Genomic DNA, 17,580 nt, shown 5'->3' on the forward strand with positions numbered 1-17,580 from the left:
TCGAGGCTGTGGCTTGCACCCAGTGGTTGTTCACTGAGATGCTGCACACAGCAAGGGAACGGGTGCAGGAAGGGAAAGGCCGTGCTGCGGCTGAGGCTGCGCTGAGCTTGGTGTGCAGGGTCTCCTGTTGGGTCTTGCAGAGATGGGAGAGTTGCTGGAGAGATGGATGGATGATAGAAGAGGGGTGGATGGGTGGAAGAGAAGGTGAATGGATGGAAGGATGGATGGATGGACGGGTGGGTGGGAGAGAAGATGGATGATGGATGGATGGAAGAGAAGATGGATGGATGGATGGATGGATGGATGAACAGAAAGATGGACAGGTGGATGGGAGAAGAGAAGGATAGATGTATAAGTAGACAGACAGAAACCTAGATTTTATTCTGTTTAGATTGAGCCATATGAAATTGCTGTTTTTCTTTAATATCTATTTTTAGTTGTAGTTGGACACAATACTTTTATTTATTTTTATGTGGTGCTGAGGATCGCACCCAGGGCCTTGCACTTGCTGGGTGAGTGCTCTACCGCTGAGCCACAACCCCAGCCCCTGAAATTGATATTTTTGTTGTTCAAAAATGATCAGATCTTGGGATTGGGGCTGTGGCTCAGTGGTACAGCGCTTACCTAGCAAGTGTGAGGCCCTGGGTGCGATCCTCAGCACCACATAAAAGTAAGTAAAATAAAGGTATGTAGTCCGCCTACAACTATAAAAATTTTATTTAGATGATCAAATCTTTGTTTTATGTAGGCCAAAGTATTTTAGAGCAAGGGTGCTGATGTCTGCAGTTTATTTTGAAATGCATTGAAAAATAGGATTGAGAATGGATGGAGGGTAGACGAGTGTTGAAGCAAGGCCGGGAATGTCGATGGTGGGAGCCATGTGCTGGGCTTGTAGGTGCTCACGGTGAGATTCTTTCAACTCTCCCATACGATGGAAATTTCCATGACAAATCCCTGGGAAATGTTTCCCAATGGTAATTATTGGCAATTTCATGTAGTTCCACCCAATATTTATTTCTCATTTGCCAAGAGTTCCTTCCGGGTTCCCAATCGGTGACATCAACAGACCTGCCTTGCTACAATCTCCTTTGGCCTATTCTCCCCAGATTTGGAGGGCAGGGGTCCGCCTTTCTCCCTCCCAGAAATCAGGTGGAATGGCCCTAATGTGCTGATCACTGCGCCGAGTACCCGGTATCTGGCTTGTAATAATTATAGATTTCCTCTGCGATTTGATCCCATTGGTTGCCCGGGCAACGGCGTAATAGCTCAACCCAAGTGCTGTCGCGGTGATTTAGAGCCAACACGTCTCCGGCAGCCTACAGTCTGGGTGCCCCCACCCCTTGCCGTTGTCATGGCAACCGATGAGCTGCACATGACCGAAAGCTCTGTGTCACCCTCCCCCCCCTCCCCGTCCCGTGATCATCCCCACTTCCTCCTCGGGGCCCCTCTTGGACAGGCGTTGACCCCAGCAAAGGCTGTGGGGGATAGTGATTGATCCCCAGGTTACCCCAAGTCCCCGGGAGGGGGTCGGAGGACCCTAAAGCCAGAACAGCCCTCCCCGCCGGGTCTTGGAAGTGGCTTGCACCCCTCCTGGCTCAGCCCCTTTCTGCTGAGCAGCCCACACGGGCGGGCGGGCGGGCGTCCTGGGGGAGCCATTTAGGAGTCTAGGAAGAGGCCTGGGAGGGGAGGGGTGGGGACGGCTGGTTTCTGAAGGTCTGAGAAGATGCCGCTCATCTTTCTGGCTTAAACCAACGGGGCTTAAAACATGTTAAAAAAAAAACAAAACAAAACTGTGTTCCGTTTTCCCTGTTTCTCGCTCCCTTCCTGTCCCTGGTTCCCCGGTTCCCCTTGTCTCTTGTGACTCTCCCCCTCTCTCCAAGCCCTCTGCACTCCCTGGCTCTTCCCTCCTCCTCCTCCTCCTCCACCTTCGTCCTCTCCCTGAGCACTCGCTGGATTCCAGCTGAGCGCATCCTGTTCCCAAAACTGCTTGCTTCCAGGGGCCCTCTTCTCCCTCCTGAACCTGACCCCACGTTCTGGCGACTACCTGGAGGTCCGGAGCACCCTCCCACCGTGGGAGCTGGTACCCGGCAGCAGCTCTGAGGATGAGCCCAGTGAGGCGCGTGTCTGGGGCTCTGCAGCATGACATAGAGGGAGTGCTTTAAGCAGAACAGGCTGCAGGACCCTGACTGCCAGGCACGTGAGTGCAGGCGTGTGTGCTGGTATGTGGAGGTGTCTCAATGCAGTGCTGGGGTATGCACGTTCGTGTGTGTGTGCCCGCGTACATGTATGTGTGCAGACACACCTATGTGAGGCTTTCTGTGTGAAGGACACACAGACGTACATGACAGATTTTTCAAGGATGTTCTCTTAAGCCTCTTTGAACCAGCAACTAAATAAAGATAGATACAAAGATGATAAGTAAGCAATTTGCTTTCCCCCGCCCCCCCCCAGGCTTGCAGAAAAGTCTGCGTGCATCTGGTCCCCGGAAATGCAACAAGGGTCGCCTTGAAAAGCATTTTGACTCAAGCCCTAAAATAAATCCCTCCCTCCCCTTCTCGGGGCTGAAACAGCACTCGCATCCCTTTCTCCTTGAAGCCGAGCGAGCGAGGCCGGCAGATCAGGAGGCGCTGTCAGCGGGCATCCCGCCTCCTTCCCTCCACCAGATGGAAGGAGTTTGCAGGGAGAATCTCAATTGACAACCGGCAGGACTCACGCCCAGAGGGGGTGGGAGGAAGGACGGCGGCTCCCCTCGCATCTTGTGGACAAGATTCAAAAATTCATTTTGGAATTTTACACGGAAGCAGTCCGTGTCCCAAGAGGCAGCAGAGGAAAGAAATTTTACAAACAGAATCTCATTGGCAGGGCAAGGTGCAGGAATCCTGGAGGTGTGTGCGAGCTGGCCGCCAGTTCACCCAGAAGGGAATCCTTTGTGTGTGGCCTGTCCCCGGGCCCTCGGGAGACTTGGAAGCCATTGCTCTGGGTGAATACTGATGGTGGCTTGGGCACCGGGGAGAGAGGAGAGAGCCAGACCCAAGGGCCAGCCTCAGGAAGTTTCTGCTCCCAGTGGAGACAGACCCGATCCCGTGGGGGCCACATGGAAGCACGGCTGCCTAGCGTTTCCTCCCAGGGCCGTCTTCCTCCCCTGCCCTGGCCTCTGGCGGCCGTGGCCACTCTTGCCCACCTGCCACGGCCCTAACTACCTTTCCACTTCCTCTCTGTTGCTCCCAGGAGAGCTCTACCCTCCACCAAGTACCCCCAGTACTGTCCACCATCCTCCTGGGCCCTCCACAGTGACCTCTGGCTCCTGTGTCCGCAGCCTCCTTTCCCACATTTGCTCATGAGCTTCCGTTGATTTGCAGAGAATTAAATTAAAACATTAAGACTAACACAGGCAGAGTCGGTGCCCTGGGCTCTTAACACGTTCACGTCCCAAAAGACAAAATGGCTGGGAAAGGGTTCTGGCTTAAAAGAGATTCAAGGGCCACAGACCCAAGCCCAGCATGGGATCCTGGGCAAGGCCTGAATCAGGGGAACAAAGGACACTCCGGGCCACGTGGGGAGCTTGAATGTCCATATGGGTGCTTTATCAGTGACACATTTCTTGAGAGTGAAATGCTTTGTGTCTCAGGTGGCTCCTGCTGAGGTTGCACAGGGAAGTGTCCTTGCTCTTTGGGGAACCAGCTGAAGGCTGGAGGGGTGAATATCACAGTGGCCGTGACTAGCTCTCAAATGGCCCATGGATAGCCAGAGTGGTGTGGACCTGGCCAGGCACGAACCCTTGGTGTTTGGGGACGTCCAGTGCCTGTTGAGTGCACTTGTGACTTTTCTGTAGGCTCAAAACTTGCTGTGCAGCCACTACGTGCTGGGCACACTGCCCGGCTTTATCCACAGATGATCTCAATACCCAGAGCAGCCGGGCTGGGGTGCCCACCATACCCATGTTCCAGGTGGGCAAACAGAGGCAGGGCCAGATTGAAGCCCAAGGCAAGACCACATTATACCCCTACCTCTGATTATTGGGAAGTGACTCCAGGTATCTCAGCAGTCCTGTACCTGTCCAAGAAGTACCTGGGGTCTGAATTTAGGGCTTTGCCACATGATAGAGGGTGAGGGCGCTGGATCTGCTGCCAGCCGGGGTTCATAGCCTGACTAGCGAACTTAACAGCTGTGTGATGTTGGGCAGGTCACTTGACTTCTCTGGCCTTTCTTCCTTCCTTCCTTCCTTCCTTCCTTCCTTCCTTCCTTCCTTCCTTCCTTTCTTTCTTTTTGTAAGAGTCGATAATACCTACATCTACTTTGGAGAGTTGGTGTGAATTGTTAAGGGCATTCTGTGTGATACTTAGAGCAGGGTTTGGTCCTCAGAACGTCATGGGTAAGTGCTCATTGACCCAAGGCTGCTGTCGTTGCTGTCACTCCTATAGTTACTGCTGTCATTGGAACCCTAGTCCGCCCCCCCCCGGGACAAACCTGGAGGGGCCTCCTCTGTCCCCAGGGCTTCCTGGGTCTGCAGCCTGTGGACAGTATGGGTCCCACACTCAGAAGAGCCTGTGCTTGGAATATTGCTCTGCTGTCACCGGCTTGATGTTCTCAGTCACTTGTTTGGAGAGGGGCCTGGAATATCTGTTTTGCACGGGTCCCACCAATCACTCAGCAAGTCCTGTGTCACCCTCCTTATGTGGCCCCGTTGATGGCAGCAGTCAGGCTGCGCCACCTGTCCCTGCAGCATGGCTTCAGGCAGGCCCTGCAGCCCATAGACCAGCCCTGGCCTGAGCCTCAGCACCCAGGGTTCAGGACAGTGGCCACCTGTGTCCAGGCCGGCTGTGGCGCACTTGAGGTGAGGCTGATCCCAACTGAGATGCCCGTGTCACTTTGAAGACTTAGTATTTTAAAAACGTAAAATACCCTCTTGTTAGTGCTGATGGGGATTGTGTTGGATTGTTGTATTTTGGGAACCTCGGGTTAAATCAGATGCCCTATTAGAACGGCTCAGGCCGTGGGGGCCAGAAGATGGGAAGCTTCCTCCGAGGCATGCATCAGACACCTGCGCTGCATTTCTGGTGGGCAGCCCCGCCGCAGACCAGTGCCCCTGTGACTTCATCCTGGCTCTGACCTGAACCAGACAGCAGGTGACACGCTGCAGCCCTGGCGCTCAGGCCTGACCCGAGTCTCCCAGTCAGCAGGCTCTGTCCCCCCCGGTGCCTGCTGTCCTCTCCCTCTCCTTCCTGAGAGCCCCCGATGGCCTGAGGATGTTCACAGGCAGCCGGTGACGGGAGGAACTCTGAAGTGGGAATCGGGAGGACTAACTGGGGGATCCAGTTAAAATCCCAGATCCACCCTTGGCCCTGCTCCACTCTCAGTGCCGAGAGGCGCGGGCATCAGAGCCTCACAGTCCAGGGCTTGAAGCCGACGTTGGCACTGACAAGCTCAGGGACATGGGACAGTCACTACCCTCTCTGGACTCCAGCCCCATCCGTGCGGTAGAGTGGACAGCGCCTGGCGTGTCACACCTTTGCAAGGACAGGCTCAGCTGAAGCAGACGGAGTGCCAGCCCAGCAACCGGCACGTGGGGGCTGTGCCCTTGATCCCTGTGTTCGAGACGGGATCCATGTTGACCCAGGAGAACAAACGCGGTCTTGTGGGGAGGAAGGAACCTTGCTCCCGTGTCCGTAGACCACGTGCAGAGAGGCAGACACGCAGCACGTCCACGGCCTTACAAAGAACCCGCAGGGCGCCGGCCCTGAAGAGCAGGCTGAGAACCCCCAGACGGCTCTCCAGTGGCGAGCTCCGTGGCCATGAGAATGCTGGCGGGTCCGTCACGGGACCCCACAGGTGTCCTGAGCACCCGCTGTTGCCACGCCCCATTCTGGCCCTGGGAATGTGCCCCTCCAGGTGTGCGCTTTCCAGAACCACCTCCAAGGCCTCCCGGGCCAGCCCCTGCCTCTGAGTGGCCAGTTCCTAAATGGTGGCCTCCTGGGGTCTCCGTTTGGACACAGAGGTGAGAGTCCTCCTCCTCGGCCTCCGTCCAGGGCAGCAGTGCCCTCCGGGTTCCCACCTCCATGATGGAGACTCCACTGAACCGAGGGCCTCTGTTCGGTGGATCCGCGTACACCCAGACTCAGGGGCTGGAGCAGGCTCGGGTTATCCTCCTTGGCATTTCAGCTCCTCGGAGCTGCGAGGCGCAACCTAGATACGGTGTCTGCAGATCCATCCCTGGCTCTTTGGTTCTGTGAACCAGGTGTTCACACATTCAAAAAGCCATCCTGAGAGTGGGCACGGAAGGAGGGTGGCCGCAGTCCTGACCAGCAGGCAGAGGGGTGGTCCTGGTCCTCTCCCAAGGAGCCAGGAAGGAAAGGACTCCTGCCGCAGTGGCCACAAAACCCAGGCTGTCACAGTGGGCCCCGCGCTGGGAACACTCAGTCCTCTGGAGCACAGCAAATGTGATGACCTCCGCTGGGTGTGACACACGCTGGGACTGTGCAGAGGGTCCGGTCACTGTGTCTTATTATGCTGACAACCCTCTTCAGGTTGTGCAATTATCTCACGTGTTTACTTGTTTGTGTTCTGGCTCTTGTGCTGGGAGGGAAGGAAGAGATTCCCTGTGTGGTCCCACCTCCCTGCCACCTGGGCCCTCCGTGGTGAGGAGATACCAGTGCCTAACAAGGCAGGGAGGGAGGGAGGGAGGAAGAGCGTTCTTAGGACAAAGGAGAAGCAGAGATGTGACCACGGTAAACTGTGAGATTGTGTATATAAACCATGGAAACCCCAACCGCGGTAACTGCTGAAACTTGGTGGTGAGCGTAGCCAAGTTCTTTCAGCTCACCTGCATCTGAAAATTTTCATGACAACAGAAAGTGATCAGTTACTTGAGAAATTCAGAAGAGTGACCTCTGACTCTGAATCGAGGGTCAAGAAGGCTTCTCAGAGGACACAACTTGAGGCACCATGAAGAGGTGCAGGGAGTTCGGGGAATGTCGGCAGGAGGCGAGGCAGAAAGGACGCGCGGACAAGAGGACACCCCTCAGGAGGCACAGCCAGGAAGGCGGAGGGTGCTGCGTGTCCAGCCAACACCTGGGCTCTAGCCTTGGGTAGCCGGGAGCCTGGGAATGTGCAAGCGCAGGCATGAACAAACCGCCATCTTTCCTGCCCCTAACCCTCCAGTGTATACACGCCATCACATGCCAACACGCATCAAGAGCTTTCCGAGAACCATGATCTCACCTAAAGGACAAAATAAGGCACCCACAATTCACCACAAACCACTTGATGTGGATGTCCTCTCAGAGGATTTAAAATAGCTGACGTAAGAACACTCAGTGAACTGCAAGAAAACAGAAATAATCCAACACTTTATCAGAGAGACTTAACAGAAACATTGAAGTAATTTTTAAAAACCTTTGAGTTGAAAAGCACACTACATGAAGTGGAAGACATTATAGAAGGCATTAGTGGCAGAATAGACCAGAAGAATCAGTGACCTTGAAAGTTGGCTATTTGGAAATTTAGTTGGAGGAGAAAAATGTAAAAAGACTGAAGAGAAATAAAGCTTATAGTAATTTGGTATAGCATCAAATGAGTAAATATTCATGTATTGGGATTCAAAAGGGACTTAAGAATGCCAAAGGGTAGAAAGCTTCCCAAATCCAGAGAAAGTTACAATATTCAGGTACAGAAAGGTCAAAGGTGACTAGTCAGATTCAATTCAATGAAGTCTACCCCAAGACATATCATAATCAAGCTCAAACATGAATTCTACTTAGAAATAATGAGATGAACTTCCTGTATATCTTTTTGAAAATATATCCCCAAGAGAAAATCACGTAAAACAACTTGCAATTAAACTTTATTTGATGCCAGATGAGAAATAAATGTTTTTAAAACTGTAATTTTAATATAATAATTATTTGCTTTGCATGTGCAGACCAGCAGCTTCTAATATTGTACCAGTTCCTTCACCAACATTTATTTCTAAAGTAACTCAATGGAGACTAAGATTTCAATTGCATTTTTCTTTTATTTGTATATTTACTCTGAAGGTTATTTTTGAAAAATACATTATTTCCATTTGACTTTAGAGGTCATAGGACGTAAAGGCCATTATGTAACCAAATGCCTTCTCTTTTTTAAAATAAATTTATTTATTTTAATTAGGTATATCTTACAGCAGAATGCATTTTGATTCATTGTACACAATTGCAGCACAACTTTTCATTTCTATGGTTGTACATGATGTAGCGTCACACCATATGTGCAGTCCCACATGTACCTGGAATAATGATGTCCATCTCATTCCACCATCTTTCCTGCCCCCATGCACCCTCACTCCCCTCCCTCCCCTTTGCCTAGTCAGAGTTCCTCCATTTTTCCAACGCCTCCCCCTCCCCATTATGGGTCAGCATCCACTTATCAGAAAGAACATTCGGCCTTTGGTTTTTGGGGATTGGCTTACTTTGCTTAGCATGATATTATCCACCTCCATCCATTTACCTGCAAATGCCATGATTTTATTCTCTTTTAATGCTGAGTAATATTCTATTGTGTATATATACCAAAGTTTCTTTATTCATCCATCTATTGAAGGGCATATCGGTTGGTTTCACATTTTAGCTATTGTGAATTGAGCTGCTATAAACATTGATGTGGCTGTGTCCCTGCAGTATGCTGATTTTAAGTCCTATGGGTATAGACCAAGGAGTGGGATAGCTGGGTCAAATGGTGGCTCCATTCCGAGTTTTCTAAGGAATCTCCATACTGCTTTCCAGATTGGTTGCATCAATTTGCAGTCCCACCAGCAATGTATGAGTGTGCCTTTTCCCCACATCCTTGCCAACACTTATTGTTGTCTGTATTCTTGATAACTGCCATTCTGACTGGAGTGAGATGAAATCTTAGAGTAAGTTTTGATTTGCATTTCTCTAATTACTAGAGACGTTGAACATTTTTTTTGTATATTCGTTGGTCGAATTTACACCTTCTTCTGAGAAGTGTCTGTTCAATTCCTTGGCCCATTTATTGATTGGATTATCTGGGTTTTGGGCGTTAAGTTTTTTGAGTTCTTTATATATCCTAGAGATTAGTGCTCTATCTGATGTGTGAAGGGTAAAAAATTGCTCCCATTCTGTATGCTCTCTCATCACCTAACTGATTATTTCTTTTTCTGAGAAGAAGCTTTTCAGTTTGAATCCATCCCATTTATTGATTCTTGATTTTATTTCTTGCGCTATAGGCGTTTTGTTAAGGAAGTCGGGGCCTAATCCAACATGAAGATTTGGGCCTACTTTTTTTTCTATTAGGTGTAGGGTCTCTGGTCTAGCTTCAGTGCTAAAGAACAAATTAAGTATAAATAGTAATAACTAAATTAATATGATAAGAGATAGATAAGAGACAATGTCAAAAATGTAAAATAGAATAGCAAAAATTCAAAATGTGGAGAGGAATAGAGTGCAAGTCGGGTTTTTTGTCGTCGTTGTTGTTGTTTCTTTTCCTGTCTTTACAACAGTTACTATCACTTCAAAATAGCTTGTCAGAAGATTTTTTTGTAAGCCTCCTAGAAACCACAAAGCAAAAATCTCTAATAGACAAACCAAAAATAATAACCCCAAAATCAAAACCCACTACTAGAGAAACAGAACTTAGCCACAAAGGAAGATGTAAGAGAGGGAGAAATAAAGAAAGTAATAACCACAAGACTAGAAAACAAATCACAAAATATCTGTACTAAGATCTTGCCTATCAATAATTACCTTGATGTAAATGGATTAAATTCTTCTAATTAAAAGTCAGAGAAACTGAATAGATTTTTTCCCCCCAAAGGCCCAACTGTATGCTGCTCACAGGGAACTCATTTTACCTCTAAGGACATTCATAGACTGAAAATGAAGCCATGGAAAAAGATAATCCATGCAAATGGGATCCAAAAGAAAGTAGAGGTAGAGGGATGTGTACTAGGTAAGATAGACTTTAAGCCAAAAGCAGTAAAAAAAAGACGAGGAAGGGGGAATTCAATATCTCTTCATGATAAAAGCTCTGAGAAAATTAGGTATAGGGGTAAGATACCTCCATATAATAAAGTTCTTTAAAAGTGAAAGAAGGGGCTCTAAGTAACAATCTCTCAGCTGACATGATAGTGAGTGGGGAAGCTGAGAGTCTCTCTGTAAGTTTTGGATCAAGACCAGGGTGAGCACGTTCACCATCCTTACCTAACCTACTTCTGGAAGTTCTGGCCAAACAATCAGGCAAAAGGAAGAAAGAAAAAGCATATCCAGATTAGAAAAGAGCAGGTCAGATTGTCACTGTTTGTAGATGACATGGTCTTATACACAGTGAGCTCCAAACACTATCAAAAACTAGAACTAGAAAACAAATTCAGTGAAGTTGCAGGATATGACACCAACAGAGGTCAAAGGCTTTTCTATACTCCAATACAGATCACCTACAAAACAAGTCAAGGCAGCAATTTCATTTATAATAACTACCAAAAAAAGGAAATAAAATACCTAGGAATAAATTTAACCAAAGAGCTGAAATGTCTCTACAATTAAAACCATAAAACATTGATGAAAGAAATCAAAGAAGACACATGAAAGACAGAAAGACACCCCATGTTTGGAAAAATAAATGTTGTCAAAGTGTTCATAATCCCCAAAGTGATCTGCAAATACAGTGAAATGCATATCAAATTCCAATGACAGTTTTCACATAAATAGATAAAGCAATCCTAAAATTCACATGGAAACACACACACACACACAAATAGACAAAACTATTTTGAACTAAAGAACAAAGCAGGAGGCATCACATTACCTGACCTCAAAATGTGAGACAGGGCTGGGGTGAGGCTCCGTGGTAGAGCTCGTGTGTACACTCGTGTGGCTGCTCCCGCCACACCGACTCTGTTTGCGGGTGGCTGGTCCTTCCCATGGAGCCCGCGGTCCCAGAGAGCAGAGCGCGGCCTGTGCCGGCTCACCCCGGGTTACCAGGGCTTGGTGTGGGTGCTCGGTGAACATTTAGGGAACCGAACAGATTCGAGAAGCAGGACCTTCTGGGGTTGGGCTGGGGCGGCTCTCGCAGCACCTGGGGGGCACCTCGCTGGCCCAGGTTCTGTGCTGCTCTCCTGCTTCCAGATGGGACCTGAAATCCAGCCCCCACCTGGCCACGCACCTCCTTCCCGTGGGTTTAGGCTCCATGTCCCTGACATTCAGAGGACTTCCACTTGCCACTGCGCCTGGCCTTTCTGTTCACAGATGGGTCACTACCTGCCCCAGGCGACCTCTCCTGAGTGTCTGATGTGAGCTCACCAAGTCCTGCCGAGGGAGCCTGGGCCAGGAGGACCCCGAGACGGCCGCAGGAGGGTGGGAGGCCGGGGCCCACCAGCTTCGCTATGGACCTGGGCCTTCGGGCTCGTAGCAGGCCACTGCGGGTGCCCTTCATGACAGGCCATGGAGGAAACGCCTCCCCCAGGCCAGAGAGCTCCTGGAAGCAGAAATCCCACGGGGCACTTTTCCTGCGGCTCCCGGGTTCATTCTGCACTTGGACCTTCCCAAACTGAGTGCCTCCTGAGCTTGTGGGCAGCTTCCTTCCTCCCATCCTGCAGACGAGGAAACGGAAGCCCCGGGGGAGAACGACCGCCACAGTCACCAGGATAATATCTATTCCAGCCGCGACTTGGACCCGCTTCCTGGCTCCTGTTCCTCTCAGCTGCCCCTTCAGCCTGTTTCCAGGACCGGTCCCCCTCTCTCCTGGCCCCAGGGGCTGAAGACTGCCTCTCACCCCAGAAGGCAGGAGCAGGGCACCATGCGGACAGGGAGGGTGGGCTGGCGCCCACGCTGCACAGAAACCAGGACAGGCTGCTGGACGGGGTGGGGAGGGGTGGGGAGGGAAGCCGGCAGCGATAAGCCTCGTCCCAAGGCCATCCATCAGAGCCCATGAATGGGGCCCTGTTAGCCTTCCACAAAGGCCCAGGGCTCGGCTTTATTGGTTGTCATGGCAACCCCTGGCCTTGACAACAGAGCCACCCTTGGCCAAATGTGTCTTTGTGTCCCGTTGAGTCTGCAGGAAAGCTGACTGTTGGGGCTGCAGCCGGGGAAGGAATGTCCTGAGACCCTGCCAGTTCTGTGTCTCAAGCCGAGGTAGGGCCGTGAGAGGGAGCACTTTGGGGCCCCAGAGAGGCCCAGGGGCTCACTTCTAGCCAACGATGCATGCAGAACTTCCCTCTCACAGGCCTGGGAAGCCGCACAGGAACATGACACCCTGGGCACAGCACATTTGTCAGGCGTCCAGCACGGCTTCAGGGCTGTGGACACAGCACCCACCCAAGTCCCAGGTCTCGTCCAACCTCTGCTAGCTCAGGAAGTGGGCTCATTGTTATTATCCCCATTTTACAGACAAGGAGACTGAGGCACAGAGGTGACTTCACATGCCTGACGTCACACCGCTGGTAAATGCGGAGCCCGCAGAGGCTGCTCTGGGGTGTGTTTCTTTTGAAGGATGCAAACATTTGAAAGATGACAGGTGGAAGCAAAGGAAGAGAGGCCGCTTCATGTCGAGTGCCCCTCGCGGTGTGCCATCCCGGCTTCTTGAGTTGTTTGATTTTTCAAGGTCAGAACCCCACCACTTCTAGGGCCTTGGGGTCACACAGGCCTGTGGGTATGTGAGGGCCCATGGGTCCATGGTTCTTCTCCCCTCCAGAACCTCCCGGGGCAGGGCTCAAGCCTGCGAGACTCAAGCTGGGGTGCTGTGGGAGTCCCTGCCTAGCTCCACGTGCCGGTCAGGTGTGGTCCAGGCTGTGAAGCTCTGGCCGGTGAGACCTTGACAAGCCCATTAAACTTCTGAGCCTGTCATTCAAGGCAAATCCTGCAAATGCCTGAAATCACTGCAAGGTGCGGCCCCTGTGGTAGGTGAGAGTAAATGGCAGCAGGCATCTTTACTACTGCTGATCCTCTCCCAGGCAAAAGGGGTGGACTTCTCCCCTTTCACCCGCAGGCCTCTCATCTTACTGATTTAGACCTTGAACTCCGCCTCCTCGCCCACCCCACCCCACCCCCAGCTCCCTGTGCACTAGGCAGATAAGAGGAAGCAGGGAGAACTAATTAGCATTTTAATTAAAGGAAAGGGGTGGGGAGAGGTGGGTGGGACTGGGGAGTCCACCATCTGCCCGAGCAGGGTCTTCCACTTGTCTTGCTGGAGACACACAGAAGAAACAGCTTACTGCAGATCCAGTGCACGGCCAGAACCAAAATCACCCTCGCTTGCCTGGACCCTGGCCATCCTGTTCTGTTTACTGTATGGATTGACCTAGGGTTCTCTTTCGGATCTGATCACTTAGAGGTAAAAGCCCCCACTGGGTGCCAGGCTGTCTGTGACACCTCACACCTGCTGGTGGCAGAGGCTTGCCTCGCATGCTCAGGGCCTGGGCTTGATCCCCAGCACTGCGTGACGAGAGGGCCAGGCCGGGCCCGGAACCTCGGGGACTCCATGCTGTCCCTTTAAGTCAATTTTCTGTTCTTTCCCCGTCATCTTTGTTGCAGCAGATCAAAGTGGGTGGGGGAGGAGGAGGGCGGGATCAGAAAAGAACCTCAATTAAAATTGTTTAGAAAACAAGTTGATTTTAAGAAAAACTTTCAGTGATCACAAGTCGCGGAGAAAAAGTCGAGTGCTGCGTCAAGAACAGGCCTGGGGACGTGGGAGATGGGAAGTTTCACAGATGGGGACAGTGGGCAACCAGCCTGCTTTCCTTTCAGATCTGGGGGTTTCTCCGTCACCTCGTAGTCACAGCTTCGCCGGATGCCAGGGTCCTGAAAGCAACCCCCTAAGACTGGGCTCTTCCTGGTCCCCCTCCCCATTTTCCAGATGTGCAGATCCAAGGTCATCGGATGGCAGAGGGCCTGGTGGGAGGGACTGGGAGACACTAAGGCCACTCTGGACAGGAGCAGGGCTGGGAGCAATGTCCTGAGAGTCCTCCACATGCTTCCAGATGGTTCTCAGGGCCAGAGTGTGGCCCAACACACACGTTTACACCTGAGGAAACAGACCAGAAGAGGTAGGGTCTTTGGTCTCTGAGACAGACAAGGGCTCCGACCTTTGTGATCAGAGAATGTCCTTACTCCACAGGCCCCACTCACGGCTGGCTCTCCTCAGCTACAAAAGCCGAGGGCCAACTCCACACATCTTTTTATTTTTTGTTGAGATAAATATAGCAAGTTTAACTATTAAACCACTTTAAATGGATAATTTGGTGACACAATGTCATCCAGCCATCATCTCTGTCTAGTTCCGGAATGTTCCATCACCCCAGTGGGTTCCCCACGGATCCAGCAGTCCTGCCCTATCTGCCCTCCCCAGCCTCTGGCGGCCTGTAAACTGTTCTGGGAGTTGCGTGTCAATGGAATCAGGCAACGTGTGCCCTTAGCATCTGGATTCTCTCACTGGGTGTGATTCATCACCATCATCAGGCTTCTTCCCTCCCACCAGCTCCCACCATTCCAGCCCACGCCCTCCAGCAACCCACCTCCTGAGCTCGCGGTGACCCCTGCATCTCGTGGACATGCCAAGTGCGAATCCCCTGTCCCACCCGGGAGCCTGGCTGAGCACAGACCCTCGGGATAAGACAAGAGCATCTGGGACTCTCCTCCCCTGGAGAGGGCCTCCCTGGGGCCCACTGACAGGTGGGACTGGCTCTGTTCCTGGAGATCGGATTCCAGCCAGTCCTGTCCCCAGCTTCCCTCTGCCCCCATGACTTCACATCCCCCCCGCCTCTCTGCACCGAACCCTCACACCTCTGAGCGTTTGCTCCTACGACCCCTGGAATGTCCATGGTACAGCTCAGGGACACCTCCCTGGTATCCTAACCCTGGCCACAGGGAATCTCTCCACCTTGCCTCAGCACCCTGTTCACAGGGCCCAGAGTGGGGATTCCTTTCTGTCTCTCACGTTGACAGAGAGCTGCAAAATTTTTATGTTTGTGTCTTGCCAGGTTATTTTAAGAATTTTAGGACAGGCTGGATAAAGCAGCCTAGTACATTAAATTCTCCCACTTCCCCCGCCCCCAGTGTAGTCCCCTGCCACTAAATTATGAGCTTCAGAAGGAGAGCAGTGTGTTTTCCAACCTCCATTCTCCGAACCTAAATGACAGGGCCTTGCCTCTAACGGGGGCCTAATTAACTGACGAGTGAATTAATGGGTGACAGAATGAGTGGACAACAGCAGCTTTTCTTATGATTTGAAATACTTTGTGTTAAGAATTAATGTCTGATGGAGATCACGTTTTGTTATAAGGTCAGTTTCAACCTCAGGCCACCAAAATGTCACATGTCACCAAGATAAGTTTTCCAGTATGACATGCTGCAGTTGCAAGTGTGCAGATGTGGCTTTTGCTTGTGCAGAATATTCAAATGTTAACGCTCAGATTCTCCCCAGATTCTGGAGTTTTTAAAGATGTACTTAATAGAAATGGAACTGTGGGGAGCCTCAGTAATGGCGTTTGAGACAAAGGGCTGGAGGTGAGAAGGCGCAAGTGCGCCTTCTGTGTATGCTGCTAAATTGCCAGGCTGGCGTTGAGCTGGATGTAGCAGAAGAGATTTTTAAGAATCCATTAAATCATCAAGAGGGGAGTGTGATTTCTCGGTTAGCTCATGGCCACACTTTCCTAGCCTACCTTTTCCCTGCCAAAATTTTCTCTGGTGAAAAGAAAGAAAATGTATTCGCTGCACGACAGCAGTTTTACTCCTGCAGCCCCGTAGCTGCTGCAGGTAGAGTAACTTAACTGATACGAGGAGCAAAATCAAGGGCTTTGGGGTCGGCAGCGCAGGCAGCCCCGTGACCGAGGCCCACTCCATCAGCCCTCTGACGGTTCCTTTTCTGCCCTGGAGATGCCTCTGTGATGGAGGGCGGGGCATATGAAGGTGGGCAGTGCCCTGCAGAGCGCCTCACCCAAAGGCCTCAGGCTGGGTCCACTTTCACCCTGGAGGAAGGAGCCAGCGTCTCCAGGGCACAAAGCAGCTGGTTCTGGGGCCAGTCCTCCGCCTGCAGAGGGGACACTGTTGCTGAGGGCTATCTTGAGCTCCCTGCTGGCTTTACTGGCCTGCAGTGGAAGAGACACTGTCACTTGCATCCAAGGTCAACTTGACCTTGGCCTTGAGATACCTGGGATGGGGTGACCATCCCAATTTGCCCAGGACAGTCCTGGTATCCAAATGGAAAGCTTCACATCCTGAACCTCTCGGTTCCAAGCAAACTGGGACAGTTAGTCACGCTGGGGCTGTTCAGCCTCCAAAATGGGCCACCAGATGCTCACTGGGTGCCCAGTATCACCTGGGAGCAGGGCAGTGAGGACTCCCCACACTGTGATGCCTGGATGTCTGCTCTGAGTCTGTCCATCTTGTAGAGCACAGGCCTGTCCTCACCCACAGGGGGTCTCAAGCCAGCTCTGTCCACTTGCTTTCTTTTCCCATCCAGAAAATGGGCACAGTCGCCCCTACACGTGGGACATGGAGTGTAGCACAGCTCAAATGAAGAAGCGGTGAGTTAAAGTGTCTATGCAGCACAGCACTGGCTTGGATTAAGATGAATATTTAATAGCAAAGGGTTGGTGGTCAGAACCTTCTCCACAGCTGGGGAGAGGTGGAGGTGAGACCCACAGCCCGCAGCATGAATTCTTTGTGGGCCTCAATCTGGATTTGTGGTCTCTTTCAGGGCAGCAGCCAGTGAGGGGTCCCTGTTCTGGAAGGAGGGGCCATGGCCTTCATGCTGTTCACCCGGCGGCTGGTCTGCAGCTCCCAGCACAAGCACCGCTTGCTAGTGCCAGGTAAGCCCTGGTGGGGGGCAGGTTGGCAAGACCTGGCCCTGGGGCGGGGACACTGCGTATTTGAACTTTGCTCTCTTCTCCATCGAGTGCTATGCAGTGTGACAGGCTCTAGTGAAGCTGGGCGGTGGCAGTGGCAGCCATCGATGGCCTGTGGCTGTAGCATCCCTGTCACATGGCCCTTGATTTCAGCCCGGTGCAGGTTCTCCAGGTCGCGCGTGCTCTGTGCCGTGTGCATCCTGGGTGAGCGCCCAGACAGCCACCCCATTGCTCACCTTCAGTACGGGATTCCATGGATCACAGGGGAGTCGACACTTGGTTATAAACAGGCTTCACGTTGGGGGCCTTGGCACCCCTGCAGGCTGATGGTAGTGTCCTGAGCGTGTTTAACGCCAGCCGAGCCAGGCCATGATGGGCAGTAGTGAGTACATTCGTCAGCTTTGCATCGCTGCAATGAGTCACCTGAGACAGTTTGGGTTGGAATGTCTGCTAGTCAGGATTGGAAAGGATCAACTGGTTAGAATTCATGTTAATTTCCATTTGGGTCTGCCCCCCTTCGGTTTTCCTGCCCCTGAGAGGTGGAAGTCAGTGGATCTTGGATGCTTAGGGTGTGGGGGCTGAGGGAGGTCTGAAGCAGGAGTCTGCACCTGCCCCATGGGACAGGCGTGCACAGCCTGGCTTGCGGTGGCCCTGGCTGCTGGGCCTGCCCTCTGCTGCCTGGGCCTCTGCTCCTATGCTCCAGGACAAGGGCTTGACTTCACTGGCCAACTCCAGACTTCTGCTTT

General features: G+C 51.8%; 1 protein-coding gene across 1 annotated transcript in view; it reads left to right on the forward strand.

The window, feature by feature from the left end:
* The window catches only part of Abat (4-aminobutyrate aminotransferase), a 76,749-nt gene that overhangs the window by 23,756 nt on the left and 35,413 nt on the right, over nt 1-17,580 (forward strand). Inside the window, exon 2 of the mRNA XM_046445119.2 lies at nt 16,687-16,798. Within this exon, the coding sequence (XP_046301075.1) occupies nt 16,729-16,798 (70 nt within the window). The 5' untranslated portion in view covers nt 16,687-16,728. The remainder of the gene's footprint in view (nt 1-16,686; nt 16,799-17,580) is intronic.

This window comes from Marmota monax, unplaced genomic scaffold (assembly GCF_021218885.2).
Source record: "Marmota monax isolate L192 unplaced genomic scaffold, Marmota_monax_Labrador192_F-V1.1 WCK01_AAM20220418_F8-fsc00035, whole genome shotgun sequence".
NCBI classification, from domain to species: Eukaryota; Metazoa; Chordata; class Mammalia; order Rodentia; family Sciuridae; genus Marmota; species Marmota monax.